This window comes from Trichogramma pretiosum, unplaced genomic scaffold (genome assembly GCF_000599845.2).
Source record: "Trichogramma pretiosum strain Unisexual culture from Peru unplaced genomic scaffold, Tpre_2.0 scaffold59, whole genome shotgun sequence".
NCBI classification, from domain to species: Eukaryota; Metazoa; Arthropoda; class Insecta; order Hymenoptera; family Trichogrammatidae; genus Trichogramma; species Trichogramma pretiosum.
In genome coordinates this window covers 1092362-1109791 of record NW_019641668.1, presented here as the reverse complement: position 1 = coordinate 1109791, position 17430 = coordinate 1092362, and the positions used below count along the sequence as shown (strand labels likewise).

Genomic DNA, 17430 nt, shown 5'->3' with positions numbered 1-17430 from the left:
GTACCTACGGTAACTTATAACAAAGTAAAGATATACACGAAATAATCGATTCAGCAAAAATTCCCACGGAATTTAAACCAGTTAAAAGAAAAAATTGCGATCGAACGAATTTGACTTGTTTCTTTTATTTTATAAGTGAAAAGGTTCAATGGTCTGACAGGGCGTCTACGAAAGGTTTTTACGAGATGTCCCAAATAAATTAATTTTAAAAAACCTATAAGGAAACTCTGGAAATATCTTGCTGAGGAATATTTTATTAAAAATTATTACCATAATATTATTTATTCAAGGATTTATTTACATAAAAAAAGAAATGACTATAAACTTTTTACCGTCTAACATTTACATTGTGTAATAAACGTAGATTAAATTCCTATGTTAGAAATTCACCATGTTTACACTGCTTATTTATCAGGAAACCTGAAGTGTTGTATTTCTTGGCAGGCATTTAATATTTTGACCTGGAAATAAGAAAAGAAAATTAGCTTTGATAAGAATTTGAAGATTTCAAACATAAATCTATAATATAATTACAATTAATTCTTTAAAAATATAAATAAAAATGTTATTCAATTCAATGCAGTATAAAGGGTTATTTCATTTAGTAGTAGCTAGAGTTTTCGTCAGTTCTTCTCTATGGTTTGTATACTTTTGGATTTTCACAACGGAATTTGATGGTATTTTTGGCCAACCTACATGATTTTGGGCATACTGACAAGGTGACCACATGAGATGCGGGTCATCAAATGTCCTGAAAATTTTTTTCTGGTCTCTTGGTATCTTATAATGAAGCCCTCTGTTTCTTTTGATCCAATGGGACTTAGGGCCCATTTTGAAAATCATTCTCTAATTTATTAAAAAATATTTGTGATTTTCTAACTGTAACAGGACGTTTTAAGCGAAAAATGGCCACGTGCACAAATCTTAAAATAAGTCAAAGAATACGTCTGAATTTTTTCAGAATTTTTAAGACTTGCTACCACCTATTTTCGAAGGCCCAAATTTGACGCGTTTTTACGTTTTTCTTAAGAATTTCAGAGACTTCTGAAAATAGGTGGTAGCAGGTCTCAAAAATTCTGAAAAAATTCAGACGTATTCTTTGACTTATTTTAAGATTTGTGCACTTGGCAATTTTTCGCTTAAAACTTCCTGTTACGAGTTAGAAAACCACAAAGATTTTTTAATAAATTAGAAAATGATTTTTAAAATGGGCCCTAAGGCCCATTGGATTAAACTAAACATAGAGGGCTTCATTATAAGGTACCAAGAGACCAGAAAAAATTTTTCAGGACATTTGGTGACCCGCATCTCATGTGGTCTTCTTGTGAGTAGGGTATCACAATATTGTATAAAGTCGTCATATGACGGACCAAATATTGTTTTCTTCTTATTATTTATCGTCTTTTGCACTATTACTCTACTAAACTATACTATACTATAATATACTACATTTTTATTATGTTCTGTATAATATTGAACAAGTTAGTTTAAGTTTTAATACAAAGTCTTTATTAATTATAGGTTACAAAGAATGAGATGACAGGCAGTATACACGGTACAAGGGCTCGTGCGGTTCTGACGAGATCCGACCTGCGTCACTCACGTGTCTCAGCGCCTCTCCGCCGCCTGTCGTCGATGCCCTCTAACGGGCATAGCTTAATATAATTTCTTACGAATACAACAATTTTATAAACTAGTGGCAACATTTGTTGCTAAAGCTGAAAAGTTTGAAGCCGCTTTAAACAGCTTTTAATTTGGAAGTAATTTTTGAGTAACTTTTGATTCGAGTCGAAATAGGATAAAGTGACATTTGGGGGTAAAATAACAACTTTTATAAAGCCTGACTGAAAAAATGATGCACAGAAAGAGCGTTTATAAGTTATTAATTTTAAAAAAATGCGTTGAAGAATCGTTACGTTCAGAGCGATCCATTCAAGTTACACTTCCTTAAAAAATAAATAATTACTATCTTAAGCGTAGTAATCGAATTTATATATAACTTGCTATTGGTAAATTTATAAATAATTAATCGTCATGAGAAAAAATAATATGCTTGATTATGGTGTAAATTCAAATTGGAAATTAACAAAATGCAATGTGAAGAAAAAAATCTATTTCAAAACTAAATAAAATCCAATTTGAGGGTTCCAAATTATAAATCGTACATTCTGGTACCGCGGAGTGAGGTTAGCGCGAGTGCGATAGGCTCGACGTGGTGTCAGAATGTGCGACTTATGCCACAGAAAAGCGTGCCTTAAATGTGAACTTAAGACACGCAGTGCTATAATAGTAATTTTCGATACAAGTGCCATAAGTAACACTTTTTGGCACGGCGTAGTTTAGGGCCCGAGCGCAGCGAGGGTCCTAATAGCTGGGCCGAAAAGTGTCCCCTATGGCCCGAGTATCGAACAACGTTTTATAGTACTGTGCAAAGTTCACATTTATGCCCCCTTTTCCGATGCATAAGTCGCACTTTCTGGTAGCGCGAAGTGAGGTTAGCGCACGAGCGTATGCGAGTGTGATGCGAACGCAGCGGTGCCAGAATGTGCGACTTATGCCACCGAAAAGCGTGCCATAGATGTGAACTTATGCCACGCAGTGCTATAAATTACTATTTCATGCTACCCCAACCGAAACTAACCTTTTTCGTCCCTGCGGCCAAAACGAAAAAGTTAATTTTTGCTGGGGGATTCATGAAAAATAGTATACGCACCTATGAAGCGAAAAAAGAAAGCCTCAGAGCACATGTTTATCAACCTCGGCCTTCGCCTCGGCCGATAATTATACATACTCTGAGGCTTTCCAGTTTTTCGCTCCCTAGGCACGTAATATACTAATAATGAATTTAAAAAAGCTTACCGGAAAAGCTGTATTTAAGTGAGAAATCAATACTTTGCAGTTTCAAAAAGTTCAATTTAAAGGGAAAGAAAAACTTTTCCTACTTTTGAATAAAATTTTTTATACCCTGTTGCTCGAAAATAGTTCTTCCCGTTTTGTGCAGCGGCTGTGAAGTAGTCACTTTCGGGCCACTGGTATAAAAAATAGCATACCGGCCTATAATGGAAAGAAAGCCCCAGTGCACATGCTAATCGACCTCGGTCGCTTATTTCACGTGCCCTGGAATTTTTCTGTTTTTCTCGGCCTAGGGCAGTAATATTCTATTTTCGATTTTCATAAAGTTCATGTATTTTGACATTGCAAAATATGCAAACAATTTACTATACTTACATCTATTTTATATTAAGTAAAGCATACTAATAATTTACTTGCCTGTTCTCTGATGTATGCTACAAGATTTTCTATTTCAGAGGCATTTCGAGGTGTACTTTGAAAAAACCGAAACCATAAATGATTGGCCAACTTGACATCATTTGATTGAATAGCTTCGTCATAACTTATAAGAGAAGCATTGAATTGTTCTGACAACTCTTTAATTTGATATTTCAATACTGAAGTATTTACACCCTAAACATAAATAATAACGTTAAAGAAAATTAACACAACATACATGGTCAATTTTTTAGAAGCTCAACGACATATCTATACATGAATCAGATTCAGAATTTTTTAAATAAACCTGTGGACGAGATCCACGGATTTTCCTGAAATATTGCAATGTTATAGTGCATTGTAAAAGGGTCACAAAATTAAAATTTTAGACCTCCTCCTCCCTCCTACCCCCCGCTGTAAACATCTATTTTCTATTTATATTTATTCTGGAGCCCTGAAGTAAATAAAAAATCTGAAAAGATTCATGAAGGTCCTTTTCAACAATCCAAACAACCTTGAAGAGTGGCCTTATTGAGCCTGGGTTGGCTCTCGGTGTCGGCACTTCACCGCTACTTTGTAGCGTCCATCGCTCTCGGTTGTCTCTCATTCGAGAACCTTGATTATTTTCAATCGCTGTTCACATTGCCATCTGAGATCCCAGCTCTGCGTTCATCGGCGAGATTACCCCAGCGTTCGCTGATCCCGAGGTTCGCTCGCTCGGGCGCTCTTTCGGGGTCGTTTGCCTTCGTCGCGACGAGCCTGATAAACAGCAAATTTGAGCGCAGGGTCGTCTTCGAACCGCGACTGTTTTCCACTCTCAGGAAGCACTCTCTCGTTTGGCTTCGAGAGCTGGACGTGCGTGAGTCTGGTTAGGTTTGTCTGTAACTCGTGGTTTCATTCTCTCATTTCTCATACTTTCATCATATCATGTTATTTTTATTGTTTTTCACCCACTCCATTAATTCATATCTCATGCCTGGCTGCCTGTTGGCTGACACGATTGAGCTAACCTGTTTAACTTAAGCTGCGCTAAACAGCCCTCAAGTAAAGCTAGTCTTACTGTACTTCACTAAAATCACTTTAATTCGTTTGTTCTCATTCAAAGAAAATTTAAAAGAAATGTAATTGCCTTTGTGTATCATATTGTGCCAGATGGGGCTTGCCCCGAGGCCTAATAAACCAATATATGGTTGATTCTCCCGAAGTCTGTTTTTTCAGGTATAGAAAATGAAAAAATGGTGAAAATTTTTTTGTCACATTGAACGGCGCGAACTAGTTTACCCTTTTTTAAACTATAAAATATGGATAATCATTGAATCTGGGGCCTTGAGATTTCGTTTTACGAAAACTATGTCCGATTTTATGCTTAAAATTGACTATTTTTGATTACGGAGGTGACGCACACGGAGGTGACAAATCGCTGCTTCGATCAACTAAGTATGAAAAATAAGAAACGCACAAAATTTTCCGCACAAGCCGAAATTCGGTCATGAAAAACGAGTCTTTTGACGGGGCGAGCGGTTAAAAAGAATGATCATAGCTCGAGATATTCATTTCCACGGAGGTGACAGTTTTTCTGACACGCGTAAATTTTCCAATAGAATCATTATCGCTGCATAGCTAAATTGTAAAATTTGAATCCGCAACCTACACTAATCGAAAGCTGGGTTATAATACTTGACATTTAAGTATCTAGGGACATCAAAAATGAGTTAAAGACCCAAAGCAGGCGGTATATTTGAAATTATTCAGAAGCATGATTAAAATCCAAGAAATTTTTCAATTGTGTGGGAAATTTTTTTAAAACATTTTTCAGGGCCCTATGATGGACTTAAACTTTACTTTAGATGTATAGAAGCTGGTCTCGTAGTTATTATAGGGTCAGGTGCTTATGAGAATGCATGGTAAATGCAAGTAGAGTTGATTTTGTGACCTAGACATGCCACGGTAGTGACATTTGGCATGTATATCTTCACGGCAAATTTAACTGGCACTAAAAAATTGAAATATTTATGTCTAATCATGAAGAATACAACAATATTAAATGAATGACCGAGCCAGTTTTGGCTCATCTTCACTAGTTTAAGAACATGGCATGTAGACATGCAAAAAGCAAACTTCGTGAGAATCAACGATATACAAATCTATACAAATTGAATTTTTTCAGATTTTGTGAGAGCTTAAGGCCTTCAGATAAAATCATTAAAAATTTAAATGATTGTATCTTCGGTAAAACGGTTCGATATACCAGACCAGAATATTTTTTCTTAATTTTGTCACCAAAAAACCATTCCTCGAATTTTTTCAGAATTTTCCATTCGTGCTGCTGAAGTCTAGAGCTGAATAACCGCTTTTTTGAACGAAAATAATTTTTTATTTCTGCGCTTGCTGACTAGCGCTGCTCTTCTAATTAATGCGAAATTCAGAAGACATTCACCATACTTACATTATTTTTCAAATGTCTTCAGAATTTTGCATCAATCTCTGTAATGTTCTAGATTGAGCTAGGAGGTCTCAATCGAAAAAATGGAACCATCAAAACACATTAAAATTTGACAAGGAATTCGAAAAAAGTATTTTAAAAGTTTTTCACCGGAACCTCGAAAATTTTAATTTTGTGGCCATAACATTCCAACATTTCAAGAAAATCAGTGGATCTCGTCCACAGGTTTATCTAAAATATTCTGAATCTGACCCAAATAGGTATTTAGACGTATTTAACTATAGATAAAAAGAGTCTGTCCAGTTGGGCGCTAATGGACCCAAGGGTTCAACCGATTCTAACCTTTAACTTTTTGATTCTTGTATTAATATCATTCCACATAGTCTCTATTAAAGAGTTTCTCAATTTCTCTCCATTTATAGCATCTTGCATAAGTTGAAATGAAAACATCCACACATGTAATTCTGTTACAAGAAACCAAGAAAATAATGTATCTGGCATGCAGTATTCTGAAAATAAAAACATTTTTTTCATGTTATTCTTCAGAAAATTCTTTTTTATTCCTGTATATTTTAAAATACTATAATGTGAATTTAAAACAAGGCTTAGTTTTCTATTTTATATCATTAGGGCTTTTAAATAAAAAATGAAATAAAAAAATACACATACACACACACACACACATGCACGTACCTCCTGGCTAGTGGGTTCAATCCCCACCGGGCGAATTTTCAAGGTTCGTTTTTTCGCCTGGTGTGGTCGGGCCCGTGCCCAGGTGAAGCGGGTACCACTAAAAAAGAAGACCCGGGCTACGTCATCAGCCTCCGAAGCGGTAAAAAAACCCCGATCACTGTGCGAGCTGGAAGCGAAAAGGATAACCATAAGTAGGAGCCCGAGGCGAGGACTCACAAGGATGGCAATAGATGGAGCACAACACTCCCATGATGAAGTCAGAAGCGAGAACCATATTCACAAGAGGGCGCCGGATGTGGGAGCCAAGGCTCCTCCGGGACGCATGATGGCGCCTGAAGCGAGAACCACACTCACAAGACGATAACAGAAAAGGAGTATCAAAAACTCACGGAGACTCACAGGGTAGCGCCGGAAGCGAGAACCACACTCACAAGATGTAGCCGACAGAGCAAATGGGCCTCTTGCTATTGGCAGCAGAAGCGAGAACCACACTCACAAGATGGCACTAGACAGCGAGTTCTAAAAATATCTAACGAAGGAGGAGATGGCAGCAATCTGTGACCACGCAGTAGACGGCTCTGAAGAAGGGGGTACGACAATCGAGAGATGGCATTGCGCAGGATCGGAGGTTTACCAAGTACAAAAAAGATGAGTCCCTGAACTCCTAATCGTCACATATCACTATGAGACTTCCTGGCTGGGTGGGTTAAGACACAGGGCCAATTAAGTACCTTCGAGTACTGCTTTAGTCAAGTTTTCATAGATACTCGTATGATAAAAGTAACTAGAACTAGCCAAACTAAATAATCTCTAGGCAGTCGCGTCTACTGTTTTTTCGTACTACATTCATCAGTTATGTGAGGGTTATATCGCTCATTTACCACCACCCAAGATTTGCACGAAATGTCACTAGAATATGCATACTTAAATAGTTATTCGCTTTACAATATTTTTTATCTACTTTAATAGTTATTAAATCACTATTCGCTCTGAGAGTTATGGCGAAGCCTAGAGTGTCCCTGCAGTCACCATTAACATGTAATCTTATAGAAAAAACAGGACGTCCTGTCAAACACGCCAGCGTCGGCCGCTGAAACTAAATTTTTTCTAATGAGAATTATTATGAGAAAACGCCAAGCTGCGCTAACAGGTCCAATAGGACAATCTGTAACAATAGCTTATTTGATGACGTTCCTCGTTTAACGAAAGCTACATTTTAACTGGCGAGTTCATCGCATTGATATCGATATCTACCAGAAACTATCCAAACAGGGGGAGCGAGATCGGTCAGGCACATATACGAGATATCAAAAATTAAGAGGTAGAGAAACGAATGTCAGGGGAGAGGTAGGTCAGTAGGTCCTGATGAGTGAGTGACAATTATGTTAACACTGATCACTAGGCTATAATGTTTGAGATACTTCCTTTTGGAAACTAGGTTGCCAGCCGAGCTCCTTCAGGTCATCGCAAGTGGAGTGCCCACATTCTTGGAAGCAATTGTTTCGCTGAAGAGATTTCTAGCGTGGATGTTGTGTTAGGTTACTCAATTTTTTCAAAAAGTAGAAGCGAATCCTTTAATATGAATTGACCGTAGTCTTTTTATTTATTTCTAATTGCGATCTGTATAATTTTGTCCATTTTTATCGATAAAAGAACACTATTCGCCTCAGCAGGAGGCAAAAATATAGAAAGGTCTTCTCTCGAAAAGTAACTTTTTAGAAAAATTGTTTTCGAATGTATTTACAAGAGTTCAAATCCTTAAAAATTATCTTCGCGGGCTTTTTTTTCATCTTTCTAAACTCTGAAAGTGCATCAAATTTTACGTCAAAATATGTATTTTCAAAATTTTTTGAAGACTCGGAACATGAAAATATCGCATGGAAGAAGTGAAAGTCGTAATTTTCAGTTTTTACAGGTTTATATTAACCGCTCGACGAAGAGTTGGTGGATGCATAGATTCATCCTCTCTTCTAAGAAATCTGAAATTCCTTAACTTTTAAGATACTTTTACACTCATGATCACTTTTGACATGTTTAGATCGTGAAATTATCATCGTAATACCTTGAAAAATATTACCAAATGATTGATTTTTTGCACAAAAATTTACGTTTTTTTTGTTGTTTAAAGAAACTCAACTTTTCTATAAAATGTCTTTTCATAAATCTAGGCCCAGATTTTGAAGAAGTTTTCGAATTATTTTTTCGGAGAAATTCCCAGATTTGAATTACTTTTAAAAAAATTTCCCGTAGGATTCCGCGAAATTGTTTCTAGGGAATTTTACGTTAAAGAATGTGGTCGAGAAATTTTTCCAAGGCCCTAAACGTAGAAATAAATTACATTTCGAAACCAAGTCAAATTTCGTAGTTATGAATGTTAATGGATAAACAGACAAAATGAAGCAATGTCATGAATCAGGAATAAAAGAGGCCATAAAGTAAGATGAACAGTAGATACGGTTAAAAGAAGGTGCGAGGAGAAGATAATATCTAAGAATTACTGATGGGCTAAGACCATAGTTCTGATCACCATTTGATGAACGAGGGATGTGAAGTTCACGCACAGGAAGTTAAACACCCATTCCAGTGATATTCTAGCAGTCAATTATTTTGACTACTACGGAATAAGAATAATATGATCATTGAAATAATATATTTTTATTACAAACCTCTGTAAAATTTATCGTAGCACAATCCATCAACTATATTTTCATAAAAAAGAGACCCTTGCACTTGCAATTCCTAAAATAATAAAGGTAAAAAATTAAACATACTGCTCATGAAGATACAGAATTCTAATATTAAAAATTAGTATGGGTTCAATAAAATATTATGAAACCTTGTAGATTAAATAGTAAAACATAGTTTTTCTTTAAAAGTCTTTCTCGTTAATGTTTGAAAGTTTATTACGAATCATAGTTTTCTTTCGTTTTAGAAAATCCATCTGGACTTGACTGAAAATCTAGATCATTTTTAAGTACAAAATTATGACCAAAATCCAATTATTATTTTTTACCAAGATATCTTTTTTGGTAATACACATATGATTTTAACAATTACTAATTACTTTTGATAAACATGAATTTGATTAATAATATGGCAAAAAATTTGAATTGAAGTTAAAAAAAACATTGATATTTCAATAAATAAGTGGTTTCTAAGATAATGAACATATTAGTTTAGCTTGCCCAAGTTAAGTGAAAAAAATTATTCACTTAATTCACCCTTAAAATATCCAAAATATTCAAGAACTAATTTATAGTACAATTAGTCTCTCAAAGATTTATAATATAAATGCACAATTTTTTTATGGGATATATTAAAATAATAAAGATCAATCTGCTAAATAATTTCAACTAGAGCAAATTACATTGCCTCACCAAGTAAATAATGGTCTGATCCTTGGTTACAAATGATTAAAAATTTTATAATCATTCCATGATAACTTGAAAGAGTTAACTATGAACTATTCTTTTTATACCATTCTTGAATATAAACATCAAATTTTATTTCTATTCTTACATATTTTTTCAGGGGTTGCTGATAAAACTTATCATTCATTGATGAATTTGTATGTAACTTTGCCTTGAAAAAACTAACACTTGGACGAATATCATTTTTGATTAAGGAAAATTTCGTGTGATTAAAAACATTGATACAATGGCCTCTAACAATGTTTCTAAATATTAACATTTTTTCACTATTTATTATGTATTTAACAGGTTACTAGCATATAAAATCACTTGTCAAAGAGTTATTATGAATCAGACACAAAAATGTGCAATTGGTCGCAACGTGGTCTGCGTCAAGAAGTACTTATCAGCCAAACGACCTACACCAACAGCTGATCGAGTGTCTCGTCAACACTCAACAGAGACAGTATAATCAACTTAGACTAATAATTTATGCTAATGCTAATTAAGAGATCACAAGGTGTAAGAATGAAGTAAGGATGTCGTTCGTTATTAATTTTTGTAAATGTACTACACTGGACTCAAATGAATCGAGAATCTGGAACGAGGAATTTTGTACACTAAATACATGTTCCAATTCCGGTTTCAAAGAATCTACATAAATTGTCCATTGTTATAAGTTCTAAACTGTGACTCGATTTAAATATATTTCATGTAAGTTATAATTATGTAATAAAATCTGATAATTTTATGGAAGATTTTACGTAAAGTCTAATGTCTGATTTGATGAATTATTTTCACCTGGAGTATGCGTTTATTTGAAAACCCTTTTGAAAAGTTTACCCAAGAACACACGTGAAATCCTTTCATACAATTTTTTCTATTGGTTTAACCATAAAATACTTCCTGCAAATTCAGTTAAAACTCGATTCAAAATCCATTCAGAAAAATAAACTGAAAATTTGAACTAGAAAATAACGCTAGAGAATTCATCTAGAATCGAGGCAATCCTATAGTCAGATTTCTATCAGGGTTCCCTAGCAGTATTACTTTGAAGTCTTAGTAATTTATATTTAACTTCGTTGAAGTATTTCAGATAAATCTCAAAAAATATTTAAAATTCATAGTTTTCAAAAAAAAATTTTGTTTTATACGAATAAAATTCAAATTTCCGGCACGATTACGATATCCGTGGTCCCGCGATTTTATGCAAAATTCCGATGGATGGCGCTCAATCTCGATCGTTTGGAGTGTTTAAATACTTTTTGCATTCATTGTAATGTGAAAATTTTCAATTTATATAACAATAAAGTTAGAGTAAAAAAAAAGGATTTATTCCTAATTTAGTATATTTCCCTTATCTGTATCTTTTTTCTGATCAAAATTCCTTAAGTTTTTATCTATAATTGTATTTTTTAACATCTACGATAATTTTCAATTATTGAATTTCGAACACGATGCGTTTGAACGATCATTGTTTGTCCGTTAAACAACTTTTAGCTGGCAGTAAATTGTATAGCTTTTTGTCAGTGCTTTTTGATATAGTTGACGGGTAATTAGTTTATGAAAAAATGAGTGCACAATCCTTTGTTATATACTAAATTGAAAAAAAATTTTCCATTTTTTACTCATTTGAAAAGTTAGTAGCTACTAATGAAGTCGCGATTAAGTTTCTGGAAGATGTGAGTTTAATTCTGTCACGTAGTTCTATAATGAATAAATCAATGAAATTAAAAAAAAAGTTCTGAATTTTTTATTTTTTTATTTTTTTTAAATATGTGTGTGGTTTTTTTTAGTGGGGGGGCTTCGCCCCCCCAACCCCCCAGCGGGGGCTTCGCCCCCTGCTCCCCCAGCAGGGGCTGCGCCCCTGCACCCGCTCCTCGCCCTGACCTCGCTCCACACGCCGGCACCTACCCGACGACCGCACTCACTCGGGGAGCATCCAATACACCCTTTGTGCTGACCACATTACCTGCTTATAAGTTGTGTTTTCTGCATCACACAGGTCACGAGTTGAGTCGACAACACTTGTAGTCGACTTTTTTCACGTTTATATACTTAGTTACGTCGAGCTGGGTCGAAATTTTGCATAAACTCGCGGGACCACGGATATCGTAATCTCCCCAAATTTCCTATTGAGGATTTAACGATAATCAGAGCCCTCTGTAAATTCAATGCGGCCATCTCATAATAACCTTCGTGCCACACGAAAATAGTTTCAGTCGAGTGTGATGACCTTTACACTAAACTCTATTCCTTATATTCTTTTTGTAAATAGTAAAAAAATCGTGATCAGTCAATGATATGCTCTTTCTAATTTGTCAAGTCCCTGTATAATTTTTGAATAACTGCTGAGGTTGTTTACATACACACATTGCGCCCAACATATCTTAAAAAAGTTTTCTTGCCTGAAAATATATCAAGAAATTAAAAATGTCCAGTCCTGCTTTATTTGGAAGTAGTGTAACTCGTGGAGCTGTTAAGAATCTTGTTGAAATAAAAGCAGGAAAAATGACAATGAAAGGAAAAATGGTATATCCAGATAATAGAAAAGGCCAACTATATATTTATCAATCAGAAGATTCCTTAATTCATTTCTGTTGGAAAGACCGAAGCACTGGGATAGTTGAAGATGTAAATATTTTTTGTTTCTTTGAGAATATTATGAATAAGTAATTTATTAATCAATTTATTAGTTTTTAATAAGTTGTACCAATGCTAACTTATGGTGGGGAATTTTTCTATTTAATATGATTAATTATTGACTAGTTATGATCAATTTTAATTGATTTTAGTATTACAACTAGTAATCAGTTTATTTACAAGAACATTGATTTTTTTAATACAACAATTGAATAAATTTAACCTAGTAGAAACTAGTCAAAATAGTGATTGATTATAAGACTACTCTTTGATTATCAAGTCAGTTTGTTTGCAATTTTAATATTTTATGATGAAATTTTAAAACTTTTTAATGGGGTTGCTTCCATTATCACTAAAAATTATAAATATGAGAAAATGAATAAAAAAGTTTTTAGCTGACAGAACCATTCCAGATATAATTGTAGATTGCGATTAGTTCACCCGTTTTTTGTGTAAATAACCCTTGCAACATGCTTCTTTTATGTACATTTTTGATATAAATTATTTTTTAGTTTTTTTTCACTGAAAATATCAACTTGAAAAAGTATCTTTATCTGGAACAAAATCCACAAATATTTAAAAAAATTTTTCTTTCTGAGCACCATTTTGGGAAATTGAATGAAAAGAAGCAAACGTATGTACAAAGTTTACTGAAAATTGCTTACTACTCACAAATAGTATTGTATCTTAGTATAAATCAAAATTACTTTACCAAATATAAAAGAGGGTAAATTTTGAAAAATAAAAAGTTTGAAAACTTTCTGGAATTTTATACAACTTTTCTTAATTTTGAATGTTGGTTTTTTTTTATGTTTTTGAATTACTTAAACTTCGATTTTTTAAAAGTTTTTATTTTTCATGCTTGTTATTCAAGATTCTTCTTTTTTCGTTACAAATTGTTACAAATGGTGATAAAAATTAATTGAATTTTAAGAAGCTTATTATAAATTAGTTATAAGATCCAATTGAATGCAGAGGCCATTGATGCTGCATTCGTTTATCAACCAACCTTAAGCAGCTTAAGCAGCTTTTTGTGAAAAAAATATTAAGTGTTTGCTTGAAAAACTAAAGTTATAGACCAGGTGCAGTCTCCATTTAATTTTATTCCATTTTATTTTATTTTTTTGTTGTTCCAGTCTCTATGTAAAAAAGCATATTAAAAGTAATGACAATGCAAAATCTTATGCACTCTGCCTATAGGTTTGTGACTGTTGCATATCGAAGATCTTTGAGTTATAATAATATATTAATAAACAAGCTTGATTAATATTCATTACTCAAAATTATTTTATCTATTGCAGGATTTGATTATCTTTCCAGATGATTGTGAGTTTATTCATGTGAAACAATGCAAAACAGGACGAGTTTATCTACTGCGATTCAAATCATCCAGCAGAAAATTTTTTTTCTGGCTCCAGGTACTTATATTTATTATTTATGTTTTTTTTTGCATGTATATTGTACTTAAATTATTTTTAACTTATTTGGGTTTGTCTTCGAAACAAGTGTAGAGACAAGTTTTTTTTTGCTTTTTTCAAACATCTTGATCCTTTTGAGGTCAGCTACAATGACTAAAATTTAACTACTAAAAACTGCTGTATTAAGATATTTAGTTCTTTTTTTTTTTCATTGACAAAAGAATATCAACCATTTGAACAGTGCAGCATTTTAACGAATTTGCTTCTGTAACTTTTTCAGAAAATTGTGTAGTAGTTTCACAGTTATTGCCTTTTTTATAGTCTTAAAAAAAAGATATTTTGAAAAAGCATTTTAACAATTTAAAAAAATCGTTACCATTGCATTGAAAAAAAGCTTCGTTTAGATGTGTAATCAATACTATATTTATTTCCTGTCTTGAAAAATTATGTGAAGTCGTTATTCGTCATTTGCTTGGTCGACAAGTATCTGCAACTCGCTTTATGATTGATTGAAATATTCAGATCGAAAAGATCTTAGCTGATGATTGATATTTATAAGTTACTATACTCATTTCCTAATTTTTTTGATTACACTAAATAATCATTTATTTTCTCTCATTCAGTTGACTCAGCACACGTATTAGTGTATTCTAAAATTTTAAAGCGCGCATAGCTATGTTAACTTAAATTGATCGTTCATCAAGGTCTCATTTTTGATTGCCGTAATGATCAGCAAGAACTGGCGCCACTAATCTCGTTCATTAATGAATCAAATTTCTAATTATATAAGAAATATTTGTCCTTATAACTTTTATTAAATGAAAAAGTGTACATCCACAGTGGAGGGAAATAAGAGCAGATTAACTATTATTTAAAATTAAGTGGAAAAAGTATCTTAACTATTTATTCTATCTTTGCTTATCCTAATTTCAATTACAAATATAACTTTTCTCTTAAGCAGCGTTGGTCCGAGGCAAACTCTACGCTCGCACTCTACGGCGAAAAGTACCGGTGGCGCCTGACGTCAGAGTTCCGAAACTCACGTCTGGCGAACCTTCTTTACAATGCACGAAAATAATTTAAAAATTTCTTGATATGATTATGTTGTAAGATGGACCCTTTTATGTTAAAAATGTTTAATTATGCATAATCATATCAAGAAATTTTAAAATTATTTTCGTGCATTGTAAAGAAGGCTCGCCAGACGTGAGTTTCAGAACTCTGACGTCAGGCGCCACCAGTACTTTATGCCATAGAGTGCGAGCGTAGAGTTTGCCTCGGACCAACGCTGCTCTTAAGGCTCCTCTATACAGAGGGACAAATACCGACATACCGATATTATTTTGTACCCATTTTTTTTATTCTCTAGACACTCGTTGAACTTGAAACTTCATGGGAGTGATTATGAAACTTATAAAAATGTGCCTCTGGCGCCAGTTTTTAATAAAATGTTTAATAAAATCATTTTAACTAATTGTTTGAGAATACGTTACTTTTTAGGTTATAAAAGGGGGATAATAGAAAATCAAGTTTGTTTGAAAGTACCGGTCATTTAATTGAAAACTGGCTCCAGAGGCACATTTTTATAAGTTTCATAATCACTCCCACGAAGTTTCAAGTTCAATGGTTGACCAGAGAATAAAAAAAATGGGTACAAAATAATTACGTACTTGTTATCGACTGAGTGTGTGTAGAGGGCCCTTAAGGGTCCTCTATACACGATGTGAAATGCTCAGTCGGTGACACCAGCTGAGCTATCTTATTAATCATAGAGCATACTCTTTAGCCTTCGAGTTTTTTAAAAGAGAGGCAAGTGTCATTCGTACACATGAAACTTGTACACGGGCATTTCTGTACACAAGTAAAATGTGTCCAATATTTGTACAAATAATCGAACTTTTTTTTTAAATTCAAAAAATTTCAAATTGAATTTAAATTTTAATTTAAATTTAAATGATGACACTTGATCAAAATTAAAGCCTCTGTTAATATTGAAAAATTGAAAATCAAAAACAATTGGCTCTTGCTCATTAAATAGATGTATCTATTTTGCACAGACTATTTTTTTGGTACATAGATCACTTTTCTGTTTGGTCGGAGCAAAATAAAACAAATTTTTTTTTTACCTCCAGACTAGAAATACTTTGAATTAATTTTTCGATAATTATATTTTAATTATTCAATCACAAAATGTAATAATAAAGAACGAAAATTTTATTTTAGAACGGTAAAAATCCACGTGTCTGGTATATTACCAAAGATCACTTTTCTTTCTGGCCAGGGCCAAAAGAAAATTTTTTTTCAAGTTCCATCTAGTATCACAACTTAAAACACGTATGATCTTATTTTTCTCTCACTCTCCATATCAAACTCGCGTAAATAAGTTTCATTTCACAAAAACAGTCATTGGCTCAATGCATAGCAAGTTTGGTATCGAGACAACGTTCGTTCAAAGGGCCGTGGGTTCTCATCCCGCTGATTGACAATCGGAAAAATCCGAGTGCCGTCACTAGGATTTGAACCCACGACCAATTGGACGAACAATGTCGCGATACCCAGCACGCTACGCACTGAGCCAACGAACGTTATTTTTGAAGTGAAATTTATTGGTATAATAGGCAAGCGGGAGGTTGGCCAAAAAGTACACTGAAAAAATTTTGCACTGAATTAGTGTTCACTTTGGTCTTTTATTGATATCACACTATAGTGTCTTAACTTTAGATTCAACAGTTAACTTGTAAAAAGTTCACGACGATGGTGACAGGGATTTAGGTTCACGGTGAACGCGATTATCAAGCACTTTTTGTTGTCGGGGCGATTGGACTATATTTGAGTAAAATCTTACATAAACGAGCCTATTTTCTTTATACGTTCGAATAATATTGTAAAAACTTTGTTATTTAAAAAAAAAGATATTTTTGCGAAAGAAAAAATATTTCCCGATTTTTTTGACATTTGTTGCTTTTTCGTCCGACACATCATTATCGAATTAAAGGTCAATGTAAACTCAAAACTATCACGTTTTGTCATTGTTAGGGCTGTGCGAGTATCCGATTTTTCGAGTTTTACTCGACTCGAACTCGACTCGCCGAGTTCGAGTCGAGTTCGAGTCGAGTCGGGAAAATTCGAGTACTCGAGTTTTTTCGAATACTCGATTTTCTCTCGAGTACTCGAGTTTTTTCGGGTACTCGAATTTTTTCGAATAATCGATTCTTTTCGAGTACTCGCAATGTATTTAAATTTTAAGTAAATAAATGGTGAATCAACAGTCTCTAGACCACCTCTCTTTGTGTGTACATGCTTATAAGTTTGATATTCGCAGCGGATTGGATTGGAAGAAGAAAATAATTTAATTGTACCGCACTTCATCACACTAACAATCACGTACACACAAAAGGAGGGGTCTAGAGACTGTTAATTCATCATTTATTCACTTAAAACTTGAATATATTGCGAGTATTCGAAAAAACTCGATTACTCGAAAAAACTCGAGTACCCGAAAAAACTCGAGTACCCGACAAAAACGCGAGTACCCGAAAAAACTCGAGTACTC

The 17430-nt window shown here is 33.8% G+C and overlaps 1 protein-coding gene across 1 annotated transcript; it reads right to left on the bottom strand.

The window, feature by feature from the left end:
* Positions 1 to 284: 284 nt before the first annotated feature.
* On the bottom strand, positions 285 to 10372 carry LOC106651651 (ubiquinol-cytochrome-c reductase complex assembly factor 1). The gene is made up of 5 exons (XM_014370272.2): positions 9926 to 10372; positions 9073 to 9145; positions 6056 to 6222; positions 3271 to 3465; positions 285 to 461 (listed from the first exon to the last, which is right to left on the bottom strand). Exons 1-5 carry the CDS (start codon positions 10094 to 10096, stop codon positions 405 to 407), a joined length of 663 nt encoding a protein of 220 aa, XP_014225758.1. The 5' UTR covers positions 10097 to 10372; the 3' UTR covers positions 285 to 404.
* Between the last annotated feature and the right edge of the window lie 7058 nt (positions 10373 to 17430).